Raw genomic sequence first — 26772 nt, forward strand, 5'->3', positions numbered from 1 at the left:
TAAAGGCTGGCAATCAGTCAGATTCTCATGTAGGCTGTTTCTTAGCTAATTCCGATTGTCTCTCCAAACTTGACATGACATCATAAGCTCTATCGAGAGCAACTTGTGGATAGTTTCTTTCTCCTATAGTTGTTTTAAGGTCATTTATATGGTGGACATAATCATTGCCTTTGCTGCAGATTTTTCTTATTTGTTTCGCTTGTCCGACAAAAATTCCTTGCTTGAAGTGTCGCGGGTGATGACTGTTGTAGTCTAAATATTGCTCGGCTTCCAGTAAAGTGTCGTTCTCAGTTTTCCGTTTTCTATGTGGACCATCGTGTCGAGAAAGTTGATTTAACTAGGAGAATGACGAGCAGTAAAGTTAATATTCGGGTGAAAGCGATTGAAATGGCTAATTAAGTTTAGGTCGGTTAACGTGCTTTTGCAGAGTTCCCATGTTATAAATATGTTGTCCACTTGTCGAAACGTTGGCTCCCGCTTTCACCGTTCTCGTTTTGCTCATCTTGAATTTTCATCTCCCACCTTCCCCCCGTTTTCCCTAAAGCAGTTTATGCAGCTTATATGGTGACTACCCTTACTTGGTATAGGTGTCTAATAATTAATTTGCTATCACTCTCAATGCTACGCCTGTTGGACAAAATTGACTTTCTCAGTTCGAAGCGAAACCAAATCGAATAGTAATTAGCGAATAATTTCGAAACGAATAGTTCAAATAATTGTGGGATTTACATAACATTGAAATAAGGACCAGATGTTGACAAACCTAACAAAGGTTGGTTTTTTGCTTGTAAAGAAAGGAAACAGGTTCATCTCCAGAGTCAGTTTATCTTCAATGCCAATTTAGATATCATCATGCAAACAGCAAGTTTAACATTTTTTAAACTCCGGCTACAAAGAAAATTTGTTTGCAGGCTCTTGCTCCTGTAGTGCTTTGGACTACTTAAAATGTTGTGGTAGTTCAGGCCTCGAAGTGTTCCGCGTTCTACTGTCGTGCGTCGTTGCGACGATGTGAAATGTGCCCTTCACTGCACGACACCAGCAGTTTATGCTGTGTTGCGCAAATTCAGATTGACGCTTTCAGTCGACATGCTATTAGCTTAACACAATCTGTTGTGCAAGGGCCGAAACAAAATATATTCAACAGAAAAATTGGGGTGCAGGTTATATGCAGATTTTGACTAAAGGCATGGCATCACGGCAGCGCAAATTTCCCCTTGAGACGCAGTTTCAGGGCAGCCTGGGCTGCTCTGCCGTGAAACCACCTTTAGGCAAAGTTCTCCGCCATTAGCATTGCTGAAGAGGTGAGAAACAAAGTTGAAGGTATGACACGGATGAATTGTGCATGGAGACTGTATTTACAAGGATTTGGGCTTTGTGTACAGTTATTTCTACGGGTATAAGTGCACATTTCTTTTTTATGGTAGAGTGTTGTAAATGGAGGTGCGGCTTGCACGCACAAAAAATACAAATAGTTAAACCTCCACATAACGAAGTTCGTAAAATCGGCATTTTGCTTCGTTATATCGAAATTTGGTTACATTTGAAATTACTTTTTATACAAATAAATAATATGGTCGATGGATTTTTCTTACATGGAAGAGTCCGTGAATTTTTTCAAATTGTCGGACAATAAAAAAAAGTCAAATTTCAATGCCAGAAAAATTCAGTCGAATTTGAGAGTCAGCGACAACATCTTATCGACGGTACAAAGCAAGGCCAGCCACGCTACCACTCCGCTGCCGCGGCTTATGGCGTCGCCGGCAGTGGGACGATGCTATTATGAGAAGCAACGGCTTCGTCTGCCTCTCGCTTCAAAACGTATTTGAAACTTGATGTTACGTAAACTCCAGAACAAGATGCGCAAGTACATACGATGCCATCACGCCACCTTGGCATGCCTTCTTTTTCCACACGTGGCAGGTTACCTTTGAAACAGGGCGCGCAGGCTGCGTATGTGCTCAACAGCGTTGACAGCCATGGCCGCGCTGGAAAAGGAAATGCACTGCCAACTTCCCCCCCCTCTTCCTCCCTTCGTGTGTGCTTTATCGCATTTCCATTAGCTCGCTCACCCCTTGCCTTTTCCCTTTGCTAGCACGGGAAGACGGTGCTCATCAAGCCACCATCCTTCTCGGCTCGCCCTGGCACCAAAGCATACAGTGTGCGGATATGCTGATACGATCTTATCGCACTTGGAACTTTATACGACACATGTCGCTGCTCCGCTTCCCCTGTCGCTCGTGGTTGCGCATGAGATTTGAGATGCGTTTGCAAGCAGCCGCTTGCAATTCAACCATTTGGCTACCTGCGTTTACGGAAGTTCCTATTGTCTCTGTATTTCTTCGTCCCGGCAGTGACATTTCGTTATATTGAAATCGAGTATAAACACACTTCGTTACATTGAGATTCTAAATACATGGTGTTCTATGGACAAGAAGTTATAAAAAGTTAAATACGTCGTTATTTTCGTTATACTGAAGTTTGTTATAATGAGTTTTACTACCTTCGTTCATTTCAAATATTGAAATTTTAGCCGAAGCAAATGCCGAAGTCTAGAATATTCATACAAGCATAATCAAGTGTTTGAATGAGGAAACTTGACTTCATGTAAAGCTAAAGCTTTCTTTTCAGCCTTTACCACTGCACCTGCCTATCACTTACATGACATCAGCATTCAGTAATTACTTTAAATTGTTATTCAGTACTTGGTTATCTCTTTTTGTGAAACTACTAGCACAATCAGTCACATGCCCTAATGTTTCTCACATTGCTGGGCGATAAGTTTGGTCAACAGTGACACAAAATTTCACAAACATACTTTATTGGCCAACATTCATGATGCAGAAATTCAAAGAATCCACACACTAATAGTTCTTGGCCTTTATCATTAGCCAATCATGTTTGCTTCATTTTTAAACTAGAAGTGAGACAGAACCCATATCAAAAGGCAGTTTTGGGTCCCATTACAATAAACTTAATTTCAGAAGCACATAGGAAAGCCAGGACTTTTACAAGACTACAGTTTTAACAGGCTTTGAACGTTACCAAGTAAATACTACAAGCCAGGCTGCAGGGCCCCATGATTCTCTTGCTCCCAATTGTCACCACACATGTTAAGCAAATGAAACAATGAACAATGCAAATACTAGCTAGCTTGCAAATGTACTATTTACAACCATGGGACTACTGTACAAGATTTCTACAATGTTTCCTACTTTCTTCTTACTGGACTTCTTGACCTTGATCTCCTAGCTTTGGATCTTCTAACTGGGGATGGGCTTTTACTATGTGACCTGGAAGCAGAATGATAATAAAATACCATTAGAAATTAGAACAAATAAAAAGCAGTACAGGCAAGCCAAAATTGAACGTGAGAAATTTTGTCCATAGACGATAAAGAGAGCTCTACAGTAGATAAGACAAGGACAACAGCAAGTTCTGTTTAATTTCATATAACAGGCAACATTGTGAAATGTATGACATTCTGCCCTGCTTTCAGCTGTGACCAAAAAAAGCTATAACATTTGGCTCACATATTAAAAGCAACCAACGTGAAAGCAATGCATAATCTTCCTGCAGTTCTCTAAAGCTAGGCTGCAATTTATAATCTTAAGCATGGCTAAAGACAATTTAAAATGCAACACATTTAATAAAATTATTGATCACAAGATATCAGTCGCTATACCAAATAAAATAAGCTGCAAAATAATCAACATGAACACTTCTTTCATAACGTTCGTGCAACACCTGCCAGTGTAGCGCTTAAATTCACTGTTCTAGCATGAACATTTTTTCAGCAAAAGGTATCTGCAGGTATAACTAGTTTTATGCCAGAGTAATAGTACCCCATTCAGACGAGCATATTCCGTGTACCATGCAGTGAGTGTCACTTTAGTAACACAGTGACAATTGACAAGAATAGGCACTCGGAACTGCCTGCCATGATCGGTGCCATAAATGCCTTGGAAAATTGAATGTAGAAAATGCACTGGGAAATCACAATGCATCCAAGCCATTTAACGTTTAACCAGGTCAGGTCAAACTAAATGTCAGACATGCATGCAGCTGCAATAATGAAAGCTGCTGAAGGCTAATGTTGAAAGCATCAGACACGTTTCTTTACAGAAAAAAAAGAAAGCAGTATCACTTGCGCAATAACATGAATGTCTTCTTTTTGTGCTGCACTTTACTCTTGAAATTGCTGCCGTCGAGGCCACGCGCAAGTCAGTGAAGTTTCCAGCATGACAGCTTGCAAATGACACCAATGCGAGGTAACACTCACAGTCTGACGCTAACGTGCCCGCGTGACACAAGTAGAAACATCCATAAACTGTTTCAGAAGAATGGGCACTGGTCTCAAAAACACGGTTGAAGTGGAATGACGCCCTTCCCATAAAATAACTTTGCAGTTTCACCCGAAGGGCCAAGCATTGACAGCAACAGCAAGGAAGGACTAGCGCACAACACATCTGGTAAGAGTCTGGAATGATAGCGTGTGACTCAATCGCTTGTGCTAACTGTAGCTCGCACCGCCTATCTCTGCTGGGTGTGTGCCTCTCCTTCTCAAAGACACTACCGCTGCTTCCAACCAATAGTGAGAGCAGCTGTTTTCACCTTCCCGCTCCTCCCCGCCACTCTGACCAAAAGTGCCTGTTCATTCTTTATCCCACTCTTCCATGCTTCCACCGACCTTTCTTCTCACACTCCTCTGCAGCTGCACCATCGTTTCCTGCCTTGAACCTCCTCCCACTCCTCATTACACCCTCAACAAATAATGATCAATGGGCTGATTTTACGTTTACACTGCAAGCACCATTCTCAACCAAGAACCATGAAAAGTGGCTGAAGTGGCCAAGAAGTCATTGCTTAAAACCCAAACTAGTGGTCACGTGGTGGGGGCCATTACAAACTGGCCAAGCTAACCTTTTAGATGCTCCTTGCCGTGGCGACCGGTGATGTTTTCGATGGTGTCTTTCCCGTGACTGCGACCGGGAGGCATCCCTGCCATGACGGTGGTGGCGGTGACGATGCCTGGTGGGGGATCGTGATCGATGGCGCGACTTGGACGATGATTTGTGCAACCTGTGCCGTGGAGAAATTCCCTCCGGTGAAGTGGCCCTGTCATTGCTCCGCTCCCGCGCAGTGTTAGTGGCAGGCGAAGCAGGAAGTGAGTCGGTTGGAGCTCGTGTAACATCCGCAAGCCTGCATGTCATAGATGAGGCATTTCTATATCTTTGATGAGGAAAGAAAGCTACACTACGATTCATTTACAATGATGCCACAGGATTGAAAATATTTTTATTGCTCTGCTAATTAGCTGTAATGACCTTTTGAACAACTCCATAACAAAATGAAAAGCATGAATTTTGTTAGAGTGCATTTATGTTTCTTGTCAGACAATGAAATTCTTGCTTTCAAAGAGATGTTCTTCAATTAGAAAATGCGGTGCCAAATGAAATGATGCACAGCAGAATTTCGATAATTTCACAGGGTTGTGCAAGATATTCCTAGCAGCCAAAGTCCACCAAGAATAACAAACAGTTTTCATTGTGGTAGCAGAAATCCCTTCATTCAAACTTACTTGTGGCAATAAGTGTCTCATAAAATTGCTGAATTATCTTTTTCGGACACCACTCTGGCGGTGCCCTGCATTACACGATGGTGAAAGCATCATGCCGTCCAAATGGTAGCCTGCCCTAAGCAGCCCCGATCTTGAAGCACAACTATGTGCGTTCCGAAAGACCTGAATAAAGTTTTACCATACCATACCACAAACGTAGTTCTTTAAATGCAGCTGACAAGCCCCTATTGACAGCAAAATCTGACCTGCTTGTGGGTTCCTTAGGCGTAGAAGTGCCACTGGAACCTTTGGAGCCATCGTGCTGATGTCTAGCAGATGTTGCTGAGGTAGAGCCTGCGGCACTGACACCTTGCGAGTCCTTGATCATGCTGAGAAATTTTGCAAGGCGTTTCTTGCGTTCCAGTTGCAGCTGTCGGGCTGGGGAGAGCCGGTCCTTTGATGATGCACCCTCTGAAAATGAATTAATAAAGCAACGTCCCTTACACGATGTTCCATTAAGAGGAACGGAAAGACAAAAAAAAAAACAGGAACAGCTCCGCAAACATATGCAAACCTGACCAACTCGCACATTAAGAACAGTAAAGATACATTGAAACCTCGATATAATATCTTCAGGGAACTGTGGTAAACTGTTAATTATACTGGAAGGTCATTATATTAAATCCCCAAAATCAACGATTCTGCCCATGAAACTATCCGTGCATCAATTGTCAATGCATGGGCCATCCACAAAAGTCTCAGTGTTGGCTCTCGGTCCGTGCTATGGCTATTTTCCATAGGCTCCAATGCAACGCACTACCAATGCACCACATAGCAACAGTGGCGTACGCAAAAGAAACGATGACACCTACAAAACCACAGACAAAGAGGAATGTCAGTGCCATCTCCAAAGCACAATGTTTTTTTATCAACATCCCTTGCCGTGGAAGCGGCAACTGTCTCGCTCAAGGCGGACAAATTAACTTATCCAAAATGCAAGCACATGTAAATGACATCGTCTGGAAAGGGCAGGCCGTGTGGGATCCCCGCAACCATGGAGGCTACATTTCTACTAGCATGTAATGGCCGCAGAAAGGACCACAAAAGAAAGAAGAGGCGTACTCAGACAGAAGGATGAAAGAAAGAAAAGACGGGCCTCCATTGCTAGGTAACACTTGTCGTCGGGGTAGAGTAAGCACTCGCAAGACCTGATATGTCAACTTCACAACAGAAAAGTCAGATCGAGCAATTTTCTTTTCACGGGCCATGTGTCAGGTATTCTCAGGTTTCCTATGCCACCGTCACGCGAGAACCATTGTGAAACTCCCCTATACAGTTTCACTGCAAGAAATTATGCAGACACCGAGAACTGTGGCAATCAATTATATGCAAAGCACTTCGCACGTAGCTGGCTATCTCGCATCACTTGTTCTGCAATGTGTTATCAGATGACAAAATGTGTCCAGGTAAAGTGAGTGATTGTGTGCTGACACGAGGGTGTATGCGACAACGGCAAGGTGACGGCATGAAAAAGACTGCTTAACAGCACCGATGATGGCATGATGACTGACTTACTGTACTCAAGCAAAAAATCTTACCAACTGCTTCATTGTGACCTGGGACGATCATGACGGCAATGAAATGTCACACAGCATCTCGAAACGCTGTCACCGGAAAGGACGGGGAAAACTGGCACACTCTTACTTTTATAAGCAACTTCTTGCTATGCAACATGGCACACAAGGACAGCAGTAAGGCTGAGAATTATTCAAGCATTTTCTTCCTGCATCTGTGGCCTAATGAAAACTATTGCATGCGCATGCTTGTAGCTTTTCTAAGAAATTGTTGCTACGCGATGTGATGCATGCACTAACTGTCTCAAAGCGCTAATTGGCACAAGAAAATTACGAGCGAGTCTGTGACGTAATGGGTACAGCTAACGAGGTATTGTGTGGGGGTTCGGGCCCTCGGTTTGAATCCCACCATCAGGCACATATTTCTTTTACACTGAAAAGAGCCCAAAATGAGGTGAGACAGGAACTAGCCTACCACAAAGTGCCTAGTACGAGGAAACAAATGCTTCGCATTAAAAATATTGTTTAGATAAGGACGGTGACACCAAAGACTTGCTAAGGATGGTTCAGGTCTCTTCCACACAATGCTACGGATGAACAGTCACTGACCAATAATTCAGCTTTGGTCGATTAGGTGGACTGCATTACGACACTGCCATTTGCCCCAAAGAAGTAACACGTAAGGCCAGATTATATTTAGGACGCCTTACAGCATGCAGTTTGAGAATTAGGATTCGGTGTAAATGACTGCATACTAATTCAGTCCCTAAATCAAACAGAAAGAACAATGTTTAAACATTTGTTTAGATACACTGCAGATGGTTCCTTAAACTGAAAGTAGCAAAGCTTAGTGACCACGCCCAGACCTCTACACAAGCCAAGCCACTTTCTTGTAGAAGCTGCATTTATGGTTTGTCGCGTATGTTCTGCGTGTACAGCGTCTTGTTTATTTACATGTGAAGTAGCGGCATAGTCATAGGCGACTTTTTTGAGTTAAATTACAGATTTTTGTTGCCCAGTATCATCAAGCTGCTACAAATGACGCCAGGTCCACCCTCAATGTTTGCAACAAGGAGAGCAGAAATGAATCTAAAGAAGTACCAGACACTGACTGTCGCAAAGAAACACTCAATTATTTGGCTATGAGAGTAAAAGCCAACCTGTGTTCAAGCTGCGAGTGATGGGGATTTGGTACAGGCATTGACTGTACCATCGTCTACCTGTAGCGACAGCAGGACAATGATTACATTACAGGCTGAACACACCACATGCAAGTATATGTGCACAGGAACCAGTTGACAAGCTTCTTTTGGCCGCGTATAGAGAAGTCACTTACTTTATGGCAAATGTGTCCTTTCAGACTCCCGAGCATTCTAACCTTGATGTGGTCCCCGTCAAATGTCAATGATCAGTCAGTGACTGTACACCTTTCAGCAAGAGCATGCAGACCAGGAGTTTTGCAAAAAACGAATTGCCTCGATGCCTCGGCATGTCACTTGAAATCGAACGCTGCAGTTTAAAGTTCGAATGGCAAGCAACATAGTGCATTTGTCATTTTCACGTTGCCAGTACAATTTGCCAAGAGAGAGAGAGAGAGAGTGAACTTTAATGAGCACCAGCAGTTCAGTCGGCTGGGCCTAGGCCTCCCACGATGGGACGTCGAGGTCTTGCCTCTTTGCCGCTTCGTAGGCCTGCTGGGTCGCCCAGAGTTGGTCGTCGAGATGGGAGCTGCGCAGGGCGGCGTGCCATCTCGACGACAGGGTCACGGGATTAAGGTCCGGGTATTGATGTTTGCACTCCCAAGAGATCCATATTTTTTGGGTCAAACCTCTAATCTGCATATTTTTGATTACAGGTGTACAAGCTCTTGCGCATCAATCACCGCTTCAGATGTATGTTCACCAATAAAGCACACATGCTATGTCTCTTGGTGAAGTCCCTCTGTTAGCTGTGATGTAGCATTGTGCCTAATTAACTTTACAAATTATGGCTGCTGCCTCTGCAATTTTGGTGTACACAATTGTCTTTTTCCTTATTTTCTTGCATGATTACATGACACAAGAGGCTTCAGATAAGATGATAAACAAGTGCAAACCCAAAGTAAAATTTTGCATCATTACAGATCTTGGAGGCACATCAGACACATGAAAGGCTTTGTATAAGATGACACATGTGTGAACCCCAAGCAATGCTTGCTGTAGCAAGTAAAATTTTGCGCAACTACAGATCTCAGAAGCACACATGACACACAAGGGCCACGATTTTGTAGCGATGCGTTTTTTGGTGCTAATGCCTTTCGCCACTTTTCGCATTCGTGAGTGAAGCACCGCCCTGTGTGGAGCGTTGAATGCAGCCACTCACGAATGCGAGAAGGCATCGCTACAAAATCACGCCTAAGGCTTCAGACAAGATGCTTCATGAACCAATTGAAACAAGTACAACTTGCTATCATAAGTAAAACAAAAAACTAAACAAAAACATATTATGTGAGGCACTAGGCAAGTACAGTTTCTGATATAGCAACATTATGTCAATAAGTGTTCTCTGCATAGACCCATTTGAAGATGGCGTTGCCATTTGGTTTTTTTTGTTCTTTTTTTTTTTACATCCTTTCTGACGTGCAAAGCCTCCACCAATGGCAAAAACAAGGTATTATTCCACAATTGTAATCTACTAATATAGCCTTATACCTCTTTGCACCCCCATAAGCCTTTTTGCTTGAAAAAGTAAATACGTTTTCTGTAAGGGTGTCAACAAGTTTGCTACACGCAAGGAAGACAATTCCTACCTGCATTCTTATCCCTCACAGCTTTCTCCACCACCTTCGCTGACTCCTCATTGGGTGTAGGGGCAGTCGGTGCCGCTGGTGCAGCTGGGGCTGTAGCTTCAGCTGGCCCTTCCGAGTCCGATTCATCAGCATGAAGTGGCAACCGCTTCTTATCCTTTCCTTCCAAATCCTTAAGCTTCAATGTAAAACTCACAGGACCTGGGAGCAAGCATTGTAGGGCATAAGGACCTCGTGAAATGAGCCTGGAGCAACTCCTTTTTAAAGCACTGTTTCGTGGAAGAACACCAGTAGCATACCGTATTTACTCGATTCTAATGCCCAACCGTTTGCAGTGACCTAAGTAAGGAAAGCCTTTTACAGTACCGTGCAGCTCATTCTTTCATACAGAAACACAACTTGCTGTCATTTGGAAAAGCAAAGATTTACTCCAAGAGCACTAAAGTTGTGATAAATAAAAAAGTCGCATTTTGGGCCGAAAGGCAAAGCATCGATTTTGATAGCAAATCCGTAGACAGCGATAAGAAAAGTAAGGTTAGCAGTTTTATCGGCCGTATAAACTTGCAAACATTCGCTTATTTACTAAATTAACAAGCATGGTGCCACGCGTGCACAAGCAAGCATGAACACGTATCACTCAATGACTGCCGAAACTTTTAATCAAAAATGCAGTGATGAAGCGCAGCAGCAGGAGCGAGCAAATTGACCTTTGTGCGGCCTCTCACTTCAACGCGAAGTAAGCGAAGAGAACATGGCGCGGTGAACCTAGATGCGTAAACCTGCCTCCATCACAGATCGCTTTCAAGATAGGGGCCGGGCAGCTGCTGGAGTAGAACGCCTCTTTTGTTTGTGCCAGTTCTGCACAAAAGTTTCAGGTACTCAGAATACTCGTGATGCGGCCAGATTTCCGTCCGTCTCCACATATGTGATCACTTCCCTATTAACTGTGGCATCTTGATGATCTCGGTGTGTCTTCATCTTCATAGTCTGTATTTCCATGCTGATAGAGTAAACGCAGAAAATGGGAAAATGGACAGTGGACTAACCGGTCGACTAGCCATGGCCTACGCCAGCTAGGCTCGATGAGCGTACTAGGCGGCCATTTTGAATAATGATGGTGATATATATGGTAATGGTGCTTTAAGGTGATACTCGATTCTAACGTGCACACAATTTTTGAACCCGTTTAATCAGAAAAAAAGTGCACATTAGATTCAAGTAAACACGGTAAGCACTGAACCACAATAGTAAATGCCTGTGACAATGGATCCACGTACAACATACTTTTGGAAATAACACACCATTCTTCTCACTTAGTCTGGCCTGCCTACATTATCAATGTGACAAGTTCCGCTTTCAACAAAGGCGGCTTTAACAGACTACTGGCTACAATCGACAAACTTTTCGATAAATGTTGTCTGGATGGTGTAAATATAACGCAACTATTTCTGGCAGCTTGCGGAAATGATCAAAAAGCTTTTTTTTTTTTATGGGACGAATACACTAGCAGCCAACTCCCTGCAACAACTTGCCGTGCAACGCCCCACCAGCGATGAGTTTGTGTGTCGACCACATGGGCAAACCACTGCCACTCAACGCTGCTGGCTCAGTGCCAAGCAAGCCCCGGAGCCCTGTTAGGCCTAACCAGTTTCGAAGCGAAGCCGTAGCATATGACACTTCTAAAACAACTGCTGATGATCGAAAAATGCACCATTTTGAGAAAGCTTTACTTCTAATCGGATCAATTCAAACAAAAAGGAAGACAGGCTACTATTTGCAGGGTTCTGACTGTGAGGCACGTAATGCAGTTGAGCAGTCTCGCCAGCGGTGGCCAGACATGGAGTCCGAGTTCACTTGCCTCGTACTGTGGCTCTTGTTAGTGCTACAGATATGACAGTGGCCGTCGCTTGTTCCAAACGATAAAATTAAGACATCAGTTTATTCTACTGGCCACTGTTTTGTGTGAAAAACAAACTGTAGCTGATGTATGTGTCATCAGCGGCGGCTACACACTCGGGTCAGGCGGTCGGCAGTCTCCGCGCTATTGTGCTGGCCATTAATTTTGCCGTTATCCAGGTGTACAATAAAACTTCGTTGATACGATCCCATTCCATGCGATTTCCCGGTACCAACGCTAGCGATCAATAACACAAAAAATTACCCAACCAGTCACATTTCTTTTTTGTACCGGTTAACACATTCTCAGAAACGCTATCTTTCGGTGCCAACGCTCAGTACATCGCCAAACTGCACTCGTATGACAATTATTTTGACCACTAGATCTGATGAAACAAGAAAAGTTGCAAGGCACGCATGATCGAGAGCAGTAGGTTCCCGCTAAGAGAGCTTCCCTGCATGTGAAATGTGAAAATGCCAGCGTGCACTCAGTTTCTTCTTCTCGTACCAGCAAGTCACCTCGAAGATCATCGCACCTCGCACTCACAGCTATTGCTACTAACCCTATTGCAATAAGTATCGTCACCTATCAGTTTCATTTTGCATGTGGCATAGTGCCGTTGAAAGCATACCACACCAATTTAACCCTTTCAGGGTCAATGACGTAAATATACGGTGCTACGAACGAGTCCAAAATGGCTGGTGCCGTACATTTATGGTGCCGTCTGTATGTTTAAAAAGCGCGCCAATTTCCTAACTTTTTCTTTCCTGGCATGTGCTGCCACTATGTGGGAATATGCGGAATTTTTTCTCGCGCCTCCCTTTCTCGGTTTTCGTTGCATGGTTAGTTTTAGAGCTAGTTTGTTTGCTCAGGCACGTCTGTATACTACCGCTCGCATATTAGCGTGTGGGTGGGTGGGTGGCACTTAGTTTGGATTTTGTTCTACGGGCGGTTTTGGCTTCTTGCGCTCGCAAAACTGACAGCTGTCTCGCTACTTGCTCAAAGGGCGACCGCCTGTTACTTGCTCGTTTAATGCTCACAGGGGTGCGCATACGAAGGATGCCGCCGTGCATGCGTTTCCTTTTCTTTTTTTTTTTTTTTTGAAGACTTGCGAAAACTAATTGCCCTAGCTGGTTGGCGATAAGATGAAGATTAGCGGAAGTTTGTCACACGTGTTGCTTTTTTTTATGGGCACACAACCAAACAGTTTTCTTGAGTGCACTCAACCACGCAGTTCGATTATGCTACGGACATGAATATTTGGGTAAGAGCAGGAACATTTGAGACTTGCAAAATATTCTCATGTACACATTTTCAAGCCCGTATATACAACTGTATATAACTAAGTGCATAACGATGCATCAAATGTTTAATTCTTTTAAGTTTATTTCTTTTCTTTATTGTTGTTATTCATGAATAAACAGTACATATATACTAACACAAAATATATTTTTCTCATTTTACAGTCCCCCTAGAAAAATTACGGTAATTTTTTTTTCAAGATAGGTCCCTCTGAAGAATTTAAATCTGCAATAAAAAAAACCAACCCTGGGTGGTCGCATATGGTGAAAAAAATTGACCCTGGAAGGGTTAATAGGCAATAACTTAAACACACTGCCATTTCTTGCTGCAGGCAGTGCGAAGTGACCGTCATGTTTTGATCTGGCAGCATCATATTCCACTGTCGCCCACCTGCTTAAATTATTTCTCGGTTTCCCACTGCCGTCTTAAAACACTACGCAATAGGAAAATGACAATGTGTGTCTCTGGTTGCTCAGGCCTCACAGGCTCCAGGCACATTGTAAGCATGCTCAAGTCCCAAAAATAACAATGTGCGTCTCATGTCGCTCGGAAAGCATCAGCTTGGCTAAAGCATCTCATGCCACAACAATTTGCATAATATTTCACATTACGTAGATGCGAACTAGGCTGAGTCTCACAAATTCTTTAGTGACTTCAGATCGTACATTTTCCTGGTTGGTACATTTTGTCTTCAAAATTCACAAACTAAATTCTACTGTACATATGCGCTAGCACGTATGTAAACGGCAGACAGGAAGACGCCCTGCCGCGTCTTTCTGTCCATCATATCGAGAACATAAGTGTGGTAGTTAGTGAGTGTGCTTCTCAACGAGGTGCGCCAGTCGATGCGAGGCAAGAACGACGAGGGTGATGCACAGGAGGAGATGCGGAGCAAACAAACAAGGAAAGAAATAAAAAGCGGCGGCAACATGGCACAGGCACACAGGGGCTTCCCAGGACACAGAGAAGCCTTTGCTCAATATCTAATCAGTGGTGCATCCTCTACACTAAATGTGTGCCCACTGTCGCTCTTTGGCGGCTTTGGTTCTTCAGTTTCTGTGTGCCTGTCGCAATACGCGTCCTCGTGAAGTGGATACATTATGCATGCAACCTTGGCTGCTATGAGTTTAAGTGGTGTTCTGCAAACTTAACTAAAAGCTTTTAGCCTTTATGCCCCCATGCGAGCTTCCGCCGTTCCTGCCAGTATGCGCACATACAAACTTCGTAGGCATTTGCAAAAGGTGCAGCGGCTTATCGCCCAAAAGACCAAACTCCACTTCACATGCACTGCTGTAAATTCAGCTCATGCGGGTGATCGCACGGGCAATTTTCTACAGGTATGGACGTATCGAGGACAAGCTTCCCCGATGGCATGCTGCTCAGCACTGCCATCGGCTAAGCACGCCTCGTTGAAAGTAGTCCACCAAAGTTGCAGTTTGGTGCCAAGTCAGCAAAATGCATTGCAGTGGCTCTACGGCACTTGGCAGTGCCGCAGAGCAACTGTGAAAGTGAGGGCACAGATGGCATGGGCAGCACTCGAATGGTGGCAACCTGTTTCGCGGCCGCCATGTTTTCGACACCATGGATCGCCGCACGTGGATCAGTCCAAGAAATCGAATGAGACATTGTATGGCGTACGAAATTTCAGTCTCCGTTGTACAATAGTTCTGTGGAGTTGGTGGCAGTGCCGTGGGGAATTTTCAATAAACAAGTGAGTCTGATAATTTAGTCAGCAACTTACTTTCCTTTATGTAGTTTCATTTTTGTGTATCACTCTGTCTGCTTCATGTGAAGACCATGAGTTCTGGGACTTTAACCTATCAATGTGCGTAAATTTAAATGGGTGCAAACATCCCAGCAGCAAGCTTCAACTATTAGATACGCATGGTTGTTTGGTCTACATGCTTTGCACATGTACAGGCCATGCAAAATGTTGCTTTGGTTACGATGTAGTGTAGCTAACAGTGAAGACATTCACGACTCCGACAATTTACAATATAAGCAGCCTATGCTCTATCTGGATGCAGTCTCAATAGGCTGGGTCGAAAAATAAAAAAATGCAGTGAAACATGGTTGTTATACACTTGAAGATCGTTAATTCGAACATGCTTAATTCGAACTGATGCTGTGGTCCCATCAAGGTTATGTGTATGGCGATGGACAAAAACACCTTGTAATTCGAACTCGCAAGCATTTGCGATGGTTAATTCAAACATACTGCGCTCCAACAATAATCTCAGCAGCGCTCCATATGATGTGGCAGCGCCTCCGACCAGCATCGCTCTTACTTCGCCGTAGAGAAAAGCTTAGGAGAGACCCCTCAACATCATGCGTGAAGAAAAAAAAGAATCATAGCAGAAATTTCATCCTCTCTCAAATGGCAAGGTCACCATTTCTGCGTTGCACCATAATGCCCCAGCTGCAGTAGTGACAAAATATGCGCCGTGGGAGGGATCGATCTTTCGCCAATTTTCGCGACAAGCAAGCCACGAGTGTAGGAGACAAATCAGAGTGGCCCTAGAGCGATGTATGCGCAGGAAACTAGTCTCATGCAGACCCGCCCAACTGCTCTATTCGTACTTGCGTCTGGTTCAGCCAGGCCGCTTGTTTTGCACTATCATTTACTCGCGTCAGCTCTCGCTCATGCTTGTTTTGGTTGGCTTGGTTTGGTCTCGTTCACGCTTGCTTTTTTTACAATGGCAAGTCTAAACTGAGATGTCCCGATGAAAATGTTGTTGGAGAAAGTGTGCCATATCCGATTCTGTACGACATGACAGACCCTGAATAGAAGGACGCAAAGGTGACACCCAGTACCTCATTCTCCTTGTATTTTGATACGGTGATGCCGCAACAGAAGTGAGTGCACCAACATGATTACGGTCAGTGGAAACGACTTCGTCATCTTGATAAGACGTTACTCGCGTTAAGAACATAAACACAGCGCCGATCTGTTAGCCGACAAAGGAAAAATCATGCGAGCACGCAGAGGGAAGCAGCGGCGGAGGCCCACTCTGGCCTCGGCAACTTCACTCCTTCGGTGGCAGTCTTAGGTGGCAGAGGTAATTAGCGCTATCCATCTAGCTGGCAGGAAAGCAAACCCCCTTACTACACTCCCGTCACCCTCCTTCTCAACTCCCTCCTTTTCGACAGTCTCCACGCAGGGCCCCGCCAGCACTGCCGGCCCAGCGCCAGCTTGCACCTTGAAGTTTCGTTTTCTGCCATTATCGGGAAGCGAGCGTTAGCCAGCACGGGCAGTTTCGCAGTCCTCGCTCCCTGTGTGCTGGCGTGGCACGATATTTCACAACTCCCACCATTCGCGCATCATGCTATGGTGCACGAATATTTAAAAAACAAGTCCTTCTTTCAATTTGAAGAAACTTTCGGGCCCCTTTGAGTTAAAATTATCAAGATTCAACTTGACGCAACTGATAATTCGTTATATCTGGGATAATCATAAGTGGGTTTGACTGTATTATTTTCCATTTCCTTAAACTAAATGCTACTGAAATTTGACTTGAGCTCAACTTAAACGACTTGAAGACCTCTAAAGAAAATACTTTATTGGTTCACCGATTAGTTGATTCAAGTGCACATATGCAGGCTGCAATTAGGTTTGCACACATTGCTTGAAACATGAAAATTGAGGCAGGTGACATGGAAGGCAAAGAGGGCCATGCATTGTGTTACCAAACTGCTTGCCTTTGTTGTAAAGTCTGTCACCGGGAGTCGCCAGCGCTGGCTGGGAATTCGTGTCGTTGCTGTCGATGTTCGAGAAGGGAGAGTCCGACCGGGACTCTGCCACGCTGCCGTCATCCCCCACGCTGAGCCCGTTCTCCAACTTGGGGCCCACCACGTCGTAGTGCTCCTCGGTTGACTCCGCGGCGTCAGCGACAGACTCGGTCTCCTCGTCATTCTCAGCTGGCTTGGGCTTGTCCTCCGACTCAGCCTGAGTGGCACCCGGCTCCTGGGACTGTTGCTGCTCCTCTTGTTGCTGCTGAGCTCGCTCACTGAGGTATGTCTGCTTCTTGTGCAGATAGTACTGGTGGTACTCGTGGTCGGGCAGCAGGAACTCAAAGCGCTTGTCACCTAGAGAATAACGACATGGCAATGCAGAGGCCGAGTTATCTCACTGAGATTACAAGCGGGAATGATAAGAGCAGCAGTTCTCAAACTTGGATTCCTGAAGTTAGCGCTCGTGCACAAGAAAGAGAGTGAAGTACCTAAACGTAGGCAAAAAAAAAAAAAAAGAACACTGGAGGCATGCTACAATCGCACAAAAATTGGTGCTGCCGGCCCTATACCCTCATGATAGAAGCGTGAAGTAGTCGAAAGTGACTATAATGCAATGTCGTGTTTCCAGGTTTGCCTGCATTGTAACAGCAGCTGGATTCAGTCTCCAGGGTATACCTCTGGGACTCCTTCCTACCCTCAGTGCTGAACACTGGCTCTAGTGCCACTTTAGCATATGCATACCACATTTACCTAGTTCTAACATGCGTCTTTTCTCCAAGAAAATTGCTCCAAAAATTGGTTGCACTTAACAGTCAGACATAAAGCAAAGACTCCAGAGCTGTCGTAGTGCTGGCAACAGCAGCCTCTACTGCCGGAGCCAATGTCAAAGGTAACGTCAAAGCCATCATCACAGCATGGCGATTAAACTGTATTTGCACTATTAACTTGACATCAGCGCTCCGTGCTCATTGTTGTTAATGCATCATTTTGTGTATGCACTTAAGAACTAGCTTATCTTTAGTTTTACCTCCGCAGCATACTAAATCCTATGATTTAGCCATCATGCAAGAAGGGAATACACACACCTTTGCTCTTGACGATGGTCTCGAAATCCTCGCCGTTCTTGGCAACATAGACAGCCATCTTGTCGATGATCGGTTGCACATCTGGGGGTGGTGGTATCGCATAGCCCGTGAGCACAGCTTGTGATGGCAGGAGAATGGGTTCCAGGCCTGGAGGTGGAGGCGGCACTGAACAGTCTTCAGGAGCTCCGTAACCTTCGTAGCCTGCAAACAATACAGAGGTGATAATTTGGAGAGTCGGTTGGCCACATTAATTAACGGGGGCCCTGAAACTGTTTCTTGAAACGAGAGCGTGCCGTCTAACCAGTGAACATCAAAATTTATTTTTTAAAAAGACTAGTGGGCAAAACAAGAAAGTGGGAGAGGAGAAATAGCAAGCATTCCTTTTTAAAGCTTGCCCTCAAATAAAATTAGGAGAGTGCACATATAGAATATTTTTTTTTTAATAAGAATTGACTACAAATATTGCCTTTGAATATTGAATCAAATATTGTACGATAATGTGTGCATTTATTTATTAGTAAGTTTGGTTATTTTAACACGTTGAAAAATTGCAATTATACATTGTCAACAGCAAAATATAGACAAGTTGTGACACTTAAGGTTGTGCATTTGACTCATTAACTTGGAAAACTGAGTTTCTCCCACCAGTTGTCTCTTCTGGCCAACCTGTGCCTTATTATACAGCATCAAATTCCCATAAATTCATGGGAATCTGGCCCTGTAACACCCGTCACTCCTCGCATTTGCTTTCAAGCAATAAGCACAGGTGGCACATTGCGAAAGTAACAAACGAGCAAAGCAAACACTGTGCCCCCACCCAACCAAAACGAAGTGGCGCTGTACTATTTGCTCGGTCCACTGCTCAGAAAATAACTGCAAAAATATTGCCTTTTCTTTTTCCTATGTTCTGTGCCACATTGAAGCCGGACTTCTGCAGCACAGTTTGTGCAACAGAATGTTACCTGTCTCTGTCCTTTTGGCTCCTATGGCACTGTCACTAAACAAACTGTTATCCATCTCTATCCTTTCGGCTCCACCACAGAGATGGATAACAATTTGTTTATTGACAGTGCCATAGAGATCGACTTTCCACTATGTTCGTTTCATGGTGCTCAATGCTACCCGTTTCCGAGTTTTTGTGTGGGTAGCTGGGTCCACGTTCTTCCTTTTCTCTCATCTCTTGATCTATAGCTACAGTCACCGACCGTTTACTTGGACTTCACGGGGTCTGCGGAAATGTCTGAATAAACAGGTGTCTGAAAAAGCAGATTAAGAAAAAAAAAAAAGAAATCCTTTATTTCTATGCACTAATTCGGGCTCGGCAGTAGGCTTGAAGAAATCGTGAATGCGCCGTTGCACGCTGTTCCGTTTACGCGCAATCAGATAAGCCTGAATCTTGGAGAGGGTCGTATGGTCACTGTGGACGGCTGAAAGCACAGTCACTGCTTGTACACGTTCCGCATGCCACGGCAGCGTGGCACATGGTGTGTCATCTTCTGACTCGGGGTCATCGTCTGGTGCTGCAGCAGAAATCTGACAAGTGATCTCGCCGTCATCAAGTTCTGCACATGTCAGTACAGCAGTGTCAGCACCTGTGAAACTCTCAAATGAGACGGTGTCCGGAATCGCAATGCAACCACTGCGCAGGTCTCGGCAGAACATTTTCCACATTAGTAGGAAGCACATCGGAAGGCGACAAATCCCAGGCCTCCCGGTACCCGCTTGCCGGCATTCTCTAGCACAGTCTGTGTGGGCACTGTCGGCGCCATTAGACACTTGACGCGATGTTTCCGTACGCCGCGTTGGATCACCGGAACCTCGACAAAGCACACAAAGCAAACACCCCCATGCCGACACCAGTCGCACAAACGAAAAACGTGGCCTACTCGCAGCGTCGTGCGCAAAGAAACAAATCAGCTGCTGGATTGTCTTAACATGGCTTACTAAGCTGAGACCGGAACTGCTGTAGAGGCACTCTATCGAACCAGGCAGAAACGACGATGATGATGAGCCGGGATTTGCAGTAGCGCCACTTCGTGGGGCAGCAAGGAGGCTCCGTTCAAAACAAGAATGGCGTTCAGCAAGTCGAACCATGCACCAGTCAGAGTCGGTGCATGGTGCTCTCGATCAAGTTGGCTTAAGGAGTGTCCGAAAAATCAGACGAGAGGTTGCAAGGTGTCCGAACTTTCGGCATTGTTATACATTATGGTCTATGGGGAGAATGGCGGTGCCGCGAAGCAGAAAGAATAATTGAGCATGTCCGAATTTTCGGAGTCCCGAAAACCAGTCGGCGACTGCATATATATTAAGCCTGTAGTAGCATGCCAAACCTTTTGCTCGGTTAACCTCCCCACTCATCATTAAAATTTACCTCACCAGCACGCGCATATTTTCACTGCTGGTTCATATTACCGTTTCCTGGTGATACATACTTGGAATACACAAATTATGTACACAATGGATGGGCTACCCGGTGTGAATAAAGTATGATGGCAGTGTGTGTTCAGGAAACTACTGACCTAGGCTAGTGATCTGGCATAACGGAGCGCCAACATTCTGAACAAGTGAGCACAGAGGACCTAAATGCAAAAATCTTGATTTAACGAAAGGACTGCAAAAAACAGGAATTTGTCACTTTGAAATATCGTTGTATAGAAAACATGCAAACTGAACGAAATACAGTAGAATCTTGATAAACGGAACTCCAAGGGACCGAAAAAATTTGTTCCATTTAACAGGAGTTCTGTTTACTGAGAGAGATGTGCAAAAGTGCAGATTTATGTGCGTGCACTCTTAATACCATTTTATGGAACTCTAAGCACTAGAAGGTGAATGTACCTGATAAGTTTTTCTGAAAAGAAGAAAACAGCAAGAGGTTTTGGTACAGCACTCGCAAAGTTTATTTGGCAAAAATTAGTCACTGTGCACTAAAAAATGCACCAATTTTGCTTTGTTTCAGTCCTTGGAAATGCATCTTTAGGATTGTTTTTTCCATTGCACTTACGCTTTGGACAAACGTTTCAGATCCTGGTTCCTTCAGAAAAAAATTTTTGAGATACTGCACAGCTGATTCTGCTCCTTGAAGTGTGGTAGGCTCCACGGTGGCTACCCCTTCAGATTCCTCTTCTGGCTCACTTTCTTCTTCATCCCACACCTCAGCAACAATGCTCTCCACCGTGTTTTCAGGGCAAGTCACAACATCACCATCGATGCGCACGTACTCATCAAAGTCCAGATGGATTTCCTTTAAAGCACACTGCTCTACTACCTCCTGCCTCTCAAGGACATCTTCACCGTCACATTCAGGCAAATCCTGCAAGTCGGATGCCTGGTCACTCGAAAAAAATCCCGCGTGCCTAAAGCAATTTGCTATAGTATTAGCAGTCAGCTGCCTCCAGGCATTGGCAATAAGATGAATGGCGCCAAGAATGTCCACCTTGTACTCTTTAATCTGGTTCATACACACCAGCATCCTCTGCAGGAGACCCTTGCGGAAGCAGGCTTTCAGTGCTTGAGTCACTCCCTGATCCATGGGCTGCAACAGTGCCGTGGTGTTGGCCGGGAGAAACTCCAACTGAATCGACTTCAGTCCTGTTACAGTCCCATGTCCAGGGCAGTTATCAACAAGGAAAAGTACTTTCCTCTGCTGCCGCGAAAATCGCGCATCCTCGGTGTGCAGCCATTTGTTGAAGAGGGCTTGTGTCATCCACGCTTTTGAGTTTGACTCGTAAGTCACGGGCACATTAGTTATGCCCTTAAAACAGCGAGGGTTTTTCGATCACAAGCAGGTTTAACTTGTCACTGCCCGACATGTTCACTCCTACAAGAACAGTCAGTCTTTCTTTGCTCAGTTTGCCACCTGTGCATTTCTCACTTTTGAAAGCCACCGATTTCTTTGGCAGGAGCTTAAAAAAAAGCGCGATTTCATCTACGTTGTAGATGTCATCGTCCTTGAATTGATACATAATCTCCGGAAGCCGCCCTGCGCGCCAGTCGCGACACGCTGTCGCATCGGCTGCTGCGGCTTCTCCTGCAATGGTGCGAAAAACGAGGCCGTTTCTGTCTTTAAACCTTGTCAGCCAGCCCTTACTGCACAAGAAGTCTGTTACCCCGAGTTGAAGGACAAACTCTTCTGCCTTGGCCCGGATTAGCGGTCCGTTGATGGGAATGTTCTGGCTCCGGGCTCTCCTAAGCCACAACATGAGACACTTCTCTAGTTCTTCGTGGTCGCGTTGTCGCAGACGCTTCCTCTGGGGCCCGAATCGCGAACTTTCGAACTTTCTCCTTGTCGTGCAGGATCCTCATTAAGCTGCTTTTCGAGACGCCGTGATTCGTCGCGAGCGCCGACTTCGTGTAAGAGCCACTTTCGAAGTCAAGAATAATGTCCACCTTCTTTTCTAACGTAAGCGCATGGTGTGTACACTTCTGTGCTGCCATTGAAACAACAGAGGCTACGCCTAAACTTCGCGAGCGCTTACAAGCCACCAATGTACGAATGGCACCACGACGGCATGAACGAGGCGGCGGGGGCTAAGCCCTGTAACCTCAGCGACTTGAACTGACGAATGAATAGAATAAGAACTGCGCTAACACAACACAAGAACTGCTCATTCGTTGTGCAAACACGGCTGACTACCAACGAGGTGAGGCTTACGACTAAAAACAAGAAACAGCCGGAACCGGAAAAAACTGACAATGGGTCTGCCAAGAAGTTTCATTTTCGGTTCCATTTACACGGTGATGCGGAAATTTTAGTTCCGATTACCGAAAGTTCTTTTACGTTATGCGAATACAGAACCAACCAAACTACAGGCGACTGTTCCATTTAAGTGGCAATTCCGTTTAAGCGGTTTCTGCTTATTGAGATTCTACTGTAACTGTAATTGCCTACATGTGAAAGCTGTACACCCACAAACGCATTTATTCCGATGACAAGGGCTTCAAAGAATAGGAGTAAGAATGCACGTTTATGTGAAGCACTGACCTGCACCGTCAGTGTAGCCATACGCCGAACCCTGATTGGCCGCTTCCTGAGGAGGGCATGGTGAGGCGCCCCCGGAGGGGCTGTCCAGCTGTGGCTTGAGGTTTTTGATCAGCTGTGAGTACGCATTCTCCTCCCCTTCCTTGGATAGAAACACCTTGGAAACAGCAACTGGCTGCACACAAGACAAACACGGAAAGGAGAAAGAACGCACAGGCGGAATCAAGGATACGTCAAATAACCAAGATTTAACAAGGACATTAGACTGCCCAAGCTAAAGTTCAGCAAATCTCGCTCCCGTTACATATGAAGTTACCTTGTAGCTAACACTTGCTCATGAGATCTATTACGGGGATTGCACTTCAAGGCTGTCAATTACCTAAACGCATTGAAGGCTAACACTAACTGCAAGACACATTTTCTTTGCACATAATGGCTGCCACTTTTTTTAAAAGCTATAGGGAATGTGTAATTTATCAAAATGCAGCTTCTACATGTGTTTGCTGGTGCATCATAAGTTAATGAAGAAACATAGAACAACATACCAAACGCAGCAATATATTCCTAGCTTTTAACTAGGCGTAAGCTACATTACAAGGTCTGTTAATAAAGGATGCTATGGACAGATGCAAAAAAAAAACAATTGCAGATGTAATGTATGCACAACATTAACGGAGAAGAAATGATTGATTTGCTGTCTCCCTCTACTTGGGCCCTAATCATGAGCTCAACCAAACATTCTAAAGCTGACCAAAAAGAAAGAAAGCTCCTGCAAGAAAGTCCCGTTTGTGTGAGCACAATGTCACCTGAACTCACGCAATGCCTCCTTGGCGGTGTTTCGTTCGTGCAGGGTTTTTCTCCTAGGGCAGGCAAACACAATGTGGTTTGAGATCTTGAAGACACACAGGCACACACAGCAGCACTCAAAAGCACAGGGCAAAATAGAGGGGAAAGAATGGATGAGAAGGTCATACTTAGTACAATGTCCCAACATGTACTTTGTTTACACCCGAACTTAACAACACCCACATACACTTCCTGTTCTCATAAACACAGAGCGGGGTCGTTGCTACCATGCGCTCTTAACATATCTGCAGTTCCTAAATGCATTAGCACGGTGAAACCCCGTTGATGCGTTCCTCACAGTTGTGCGTTCCCGGCTGCTATGTTGCATTTTCGTGGTCCCGACCTATATCCCATTAACGCCCATGTATTAGGAGGGTGAATCAGAAAGTCCTTTCCCCAATTTTTTATTAGCCAAAATAAGGTACATAAACGTCATTGCAAGTACACATACCTTACACTATTTTTCTACATAGTAACCATGACGGTTCAGACATTTGTCTAATCGCAACACTAAATTTGAGATGCCCCTGTGGTAGAATTCGTCCGGCTGACTGTGGAACCACCGTCGGACTGCTGTCTTGGCTTCATCGTTGCACGTGAATCACAACACCCCCACCTCACACTTTTCAAAGTGAGACACCTTTCTCCATACGTGGGCTGCACTTCCCTGTGGTTTATGGTGGGCGTTTGTCCCTTGCTCCGTAGAAAACGAATCACACTTGTTGCCCATACACCGTGGACGTGTGAAGCACAACCATCTTCAACTGACAGCAGCATTGTGCAGTGGAGCTAAGGCCGGGCCAGTCCAAGAAAAGTCTACCACTGGGAATGGATGTGTTTACTTTGCATTTAGAGCCGTAATTTGGCTAAAAAAAAATATAGGGCAAAGGCTTTCTGATTTGCCTTCGTGAGTTCCCCTTTTATATGTCGCCATTCTGTAACGTTCCCGCATCTTAGATTGCTTTTGAACACTGCAGTCGTGTAAATTTAGCGGTGCAGCGAGCAAGTACGTTGCATCAAGTGACTGGCACGTTGCACCAAGCAACTGATACGTTGCAACAAATGATTTGAGTTAGCAATAAGCGATCGAAATTGCCCAAGCCAGGCGCTGCACAAGCATATTGGTAGAAAATGCGCACGAGGCAGTTGGTGAGGTGTCTGAGGAAATGTGCATCAGTTAAAACAAGAAATGAACAGGCCAGGAAAAAGCACGGGAATATTGGGAGAAAGAAACTGTTTCTTTTTTTGTTTTTTTCAGTACAGAGAAAGTGGAAAATAGCAGTAAAATTTCCACATGCGATTATACTTGCCATTCTCTGGTGTGCCGCACATGATTCTAGAAGCAACTGTAGAGTTTCCTAAAGTACAGTCAATGACCAATATTCTGAGCACCTGATTTCTTGGACATACCCAAAAATTTGGAGGACCCTTAAGCTTTGCCTTTAATAGTGGAATACGATAGCATTCAAAGATGCCTGACTGCTTCTCACGCTTCCCGGCAACTGGAGCATATTTAATAGAAATTTTTACCTGGAAACGCTTGCCGCAAATGCTCTGCACGAACCGAGCTTTGTGATGGAACCACGGCCGCTTGCGTGGGCCGCAATGCGGCAGAGGTGAGCACCAGCTGCAGTTAATGCAAGGAACTGGGCACCCATCGTGTGGGGGTGAGCAATATGGCGGACGCCGCGGTCGGTCTGTGAACGCTATGGGCGGTTTGTATGTGTGAATGGGTTTCTTTGAGTTTTCGCTTAACATATTATGTTTTCTCGTATGGTCAAAATACAATTTGAGAGCTATCATGTCTGTAGGTTGTGAGCAAGTCGTAGTTTACCATTTTTCTACGTATTTTAGCTTGAGAAATTCAATTAGTTCAGTAAATTCCTTGCATCCCATGGAACGCCTGGGTTTACATGGTTCGAAAATCTTTTTAACGATGCCGCACGCAGGGCGCCGAATTTTCTGAGACACGGGCTCCTTAACGCAGTCGCGTAAAGTATTGCACCCCAAAGAGTTGATATATAAGAACGTCTGAAATTTCGGACGCAAAAAAACATGTCACCGGGCGATTTTCCTGACTTTTTGCCATGATCACAGGTTCGAAACGGTGTTATCAAAGCCACCAGTGCCACCATTTTGATTATCTCGCAGCGTCAAATAGGCGGCCTTGAACGCAGATCTGCTTGAAGCCATAGACACCACCAGAGCAACGCTAGGCCTACCTGCTTCGACATTTACTACCAAGCTTCTAGCTGCTTGGAGCTGTGCTTTTCATTGAAAGAATTCGTTGCTATCACCAATGGCACTGACTCTGCCTTTGAAATCCTCGCCAATGGCTTCGAAGCTTGGAGGGCACGACGCATTGAATAATGCTGGTTCCCCTAAGTCAGCTTCGCCTCAATACAATGTTATGTGGTGAAGCATAACAAGAGCGGGAAAAAGTGTCATGAGACACAGTATGTAGTATATTCCTTAATTATACACGCGTGCACCCGCCGTCTCCGGTAACAGTATGAGCACAGATACACTTATTAAGTGCGCTGGCAGGCCTTCAGAGCTATTTTGGACGTGCCTGTGGCAACTTGCGCCCTTGAGGGCAGTAAAAAGGCAGGCATTCATCTTTTTGGACTGTGATTTTTCGGACGTTTTCGCGGCCCCTAGGGTGTCCAAAAAATCAGATGTTGACTGTAATTACCATAGGGAACTCTGGCACTGCAATCGTTCAGCCATTATGGGAATGATGGTTAGCACAGGCATCTGTCTGATCTTCGTGCTTGTGGCTTCAGATGTCCCTGTGGCTCTGTTTACTTTATCTGCTTTCATTGGCCTAAACTGCAAAGCAATCTAGGCTGTTCTTTTTTTTAATGTAGAAAGAAATAGGACTCTGCGAACACGTATAATTGCTACTGATTGCAGTGGTTCTGCTTCTCCACATGTCCATGGCATAATGGTTTAAATAACGGACTCCTGTGCGAGAGGTCCCGTGTTATAATTCTGCCGAAGGACAATTTTA

General features: G+C 44.9%; 1 protein-coding gene across 5 annotated transcripts in view; it reads right to left on the reverse strand.

The window, feature by feature from the left end:
- Positions 1 to 2801: 2801 nt before the first annotated feature.
- LOC142585073 (splicing factor, suppressor of white-apricot homolog) overlaps positions 2802 to 26772 on the reverse strand; it is a 56894-nt gene continuing 32923 nt past the window's right edge. For 4 of the 5 annotated variants that reach the window (XM_075695560.1, XM_075695559.1, XM_075695562.1 and 1 more), the window contains exons 7-13: positions 22917 to 23088; positions 17933 to 18133; positions 16815 to 17201; positions 9920 to 10117; positions 5824 to 6028; positions 4921 to 5199; positions 2802 to 3290 (exon numbers count right to left, since the gene is read on the reverse strand). In XM_075695560.1, coding sequence (XP_075551675.1) covers positions 3209 to 3290; positions 4921 to 5199; positions 5824 to 6028; positions 9920 to 10117; positions 16815 to 17201; positions 17933 to 18133; positions 22917 to 23088 — 1524 coding nt within the window. In that variant the 3' untranslated portion in view covers positions 2802 to 3208. The remainder of the gene's footprint in view (positions 3291 to 4920; positions 5200 to 5823; positions 6029 to 9919; positions 10118 to 16814; positions 17202 to 17932; positions 18134 to 22916; positions 23089 to 26772) is intronic. The other variant, XM_075695561.1, reaches the window with a different exon arrangement.

Source organism: Dermacentor variabilis, chromosome 6, assembly GCF_050947875.1.
Source record: "Dermacentor variabilis isolate Ectoservices chromosome 6, ASM5094787v1, whole genome shotgun sequence".
Classification (NCBI taxonomy): domain Eukaryota; kingdom Metazoa; phylum Arthropoda; class Arachnida; order Ixodida; family Ixodidae; genus Dermacentor; species Dermacentor variabilis.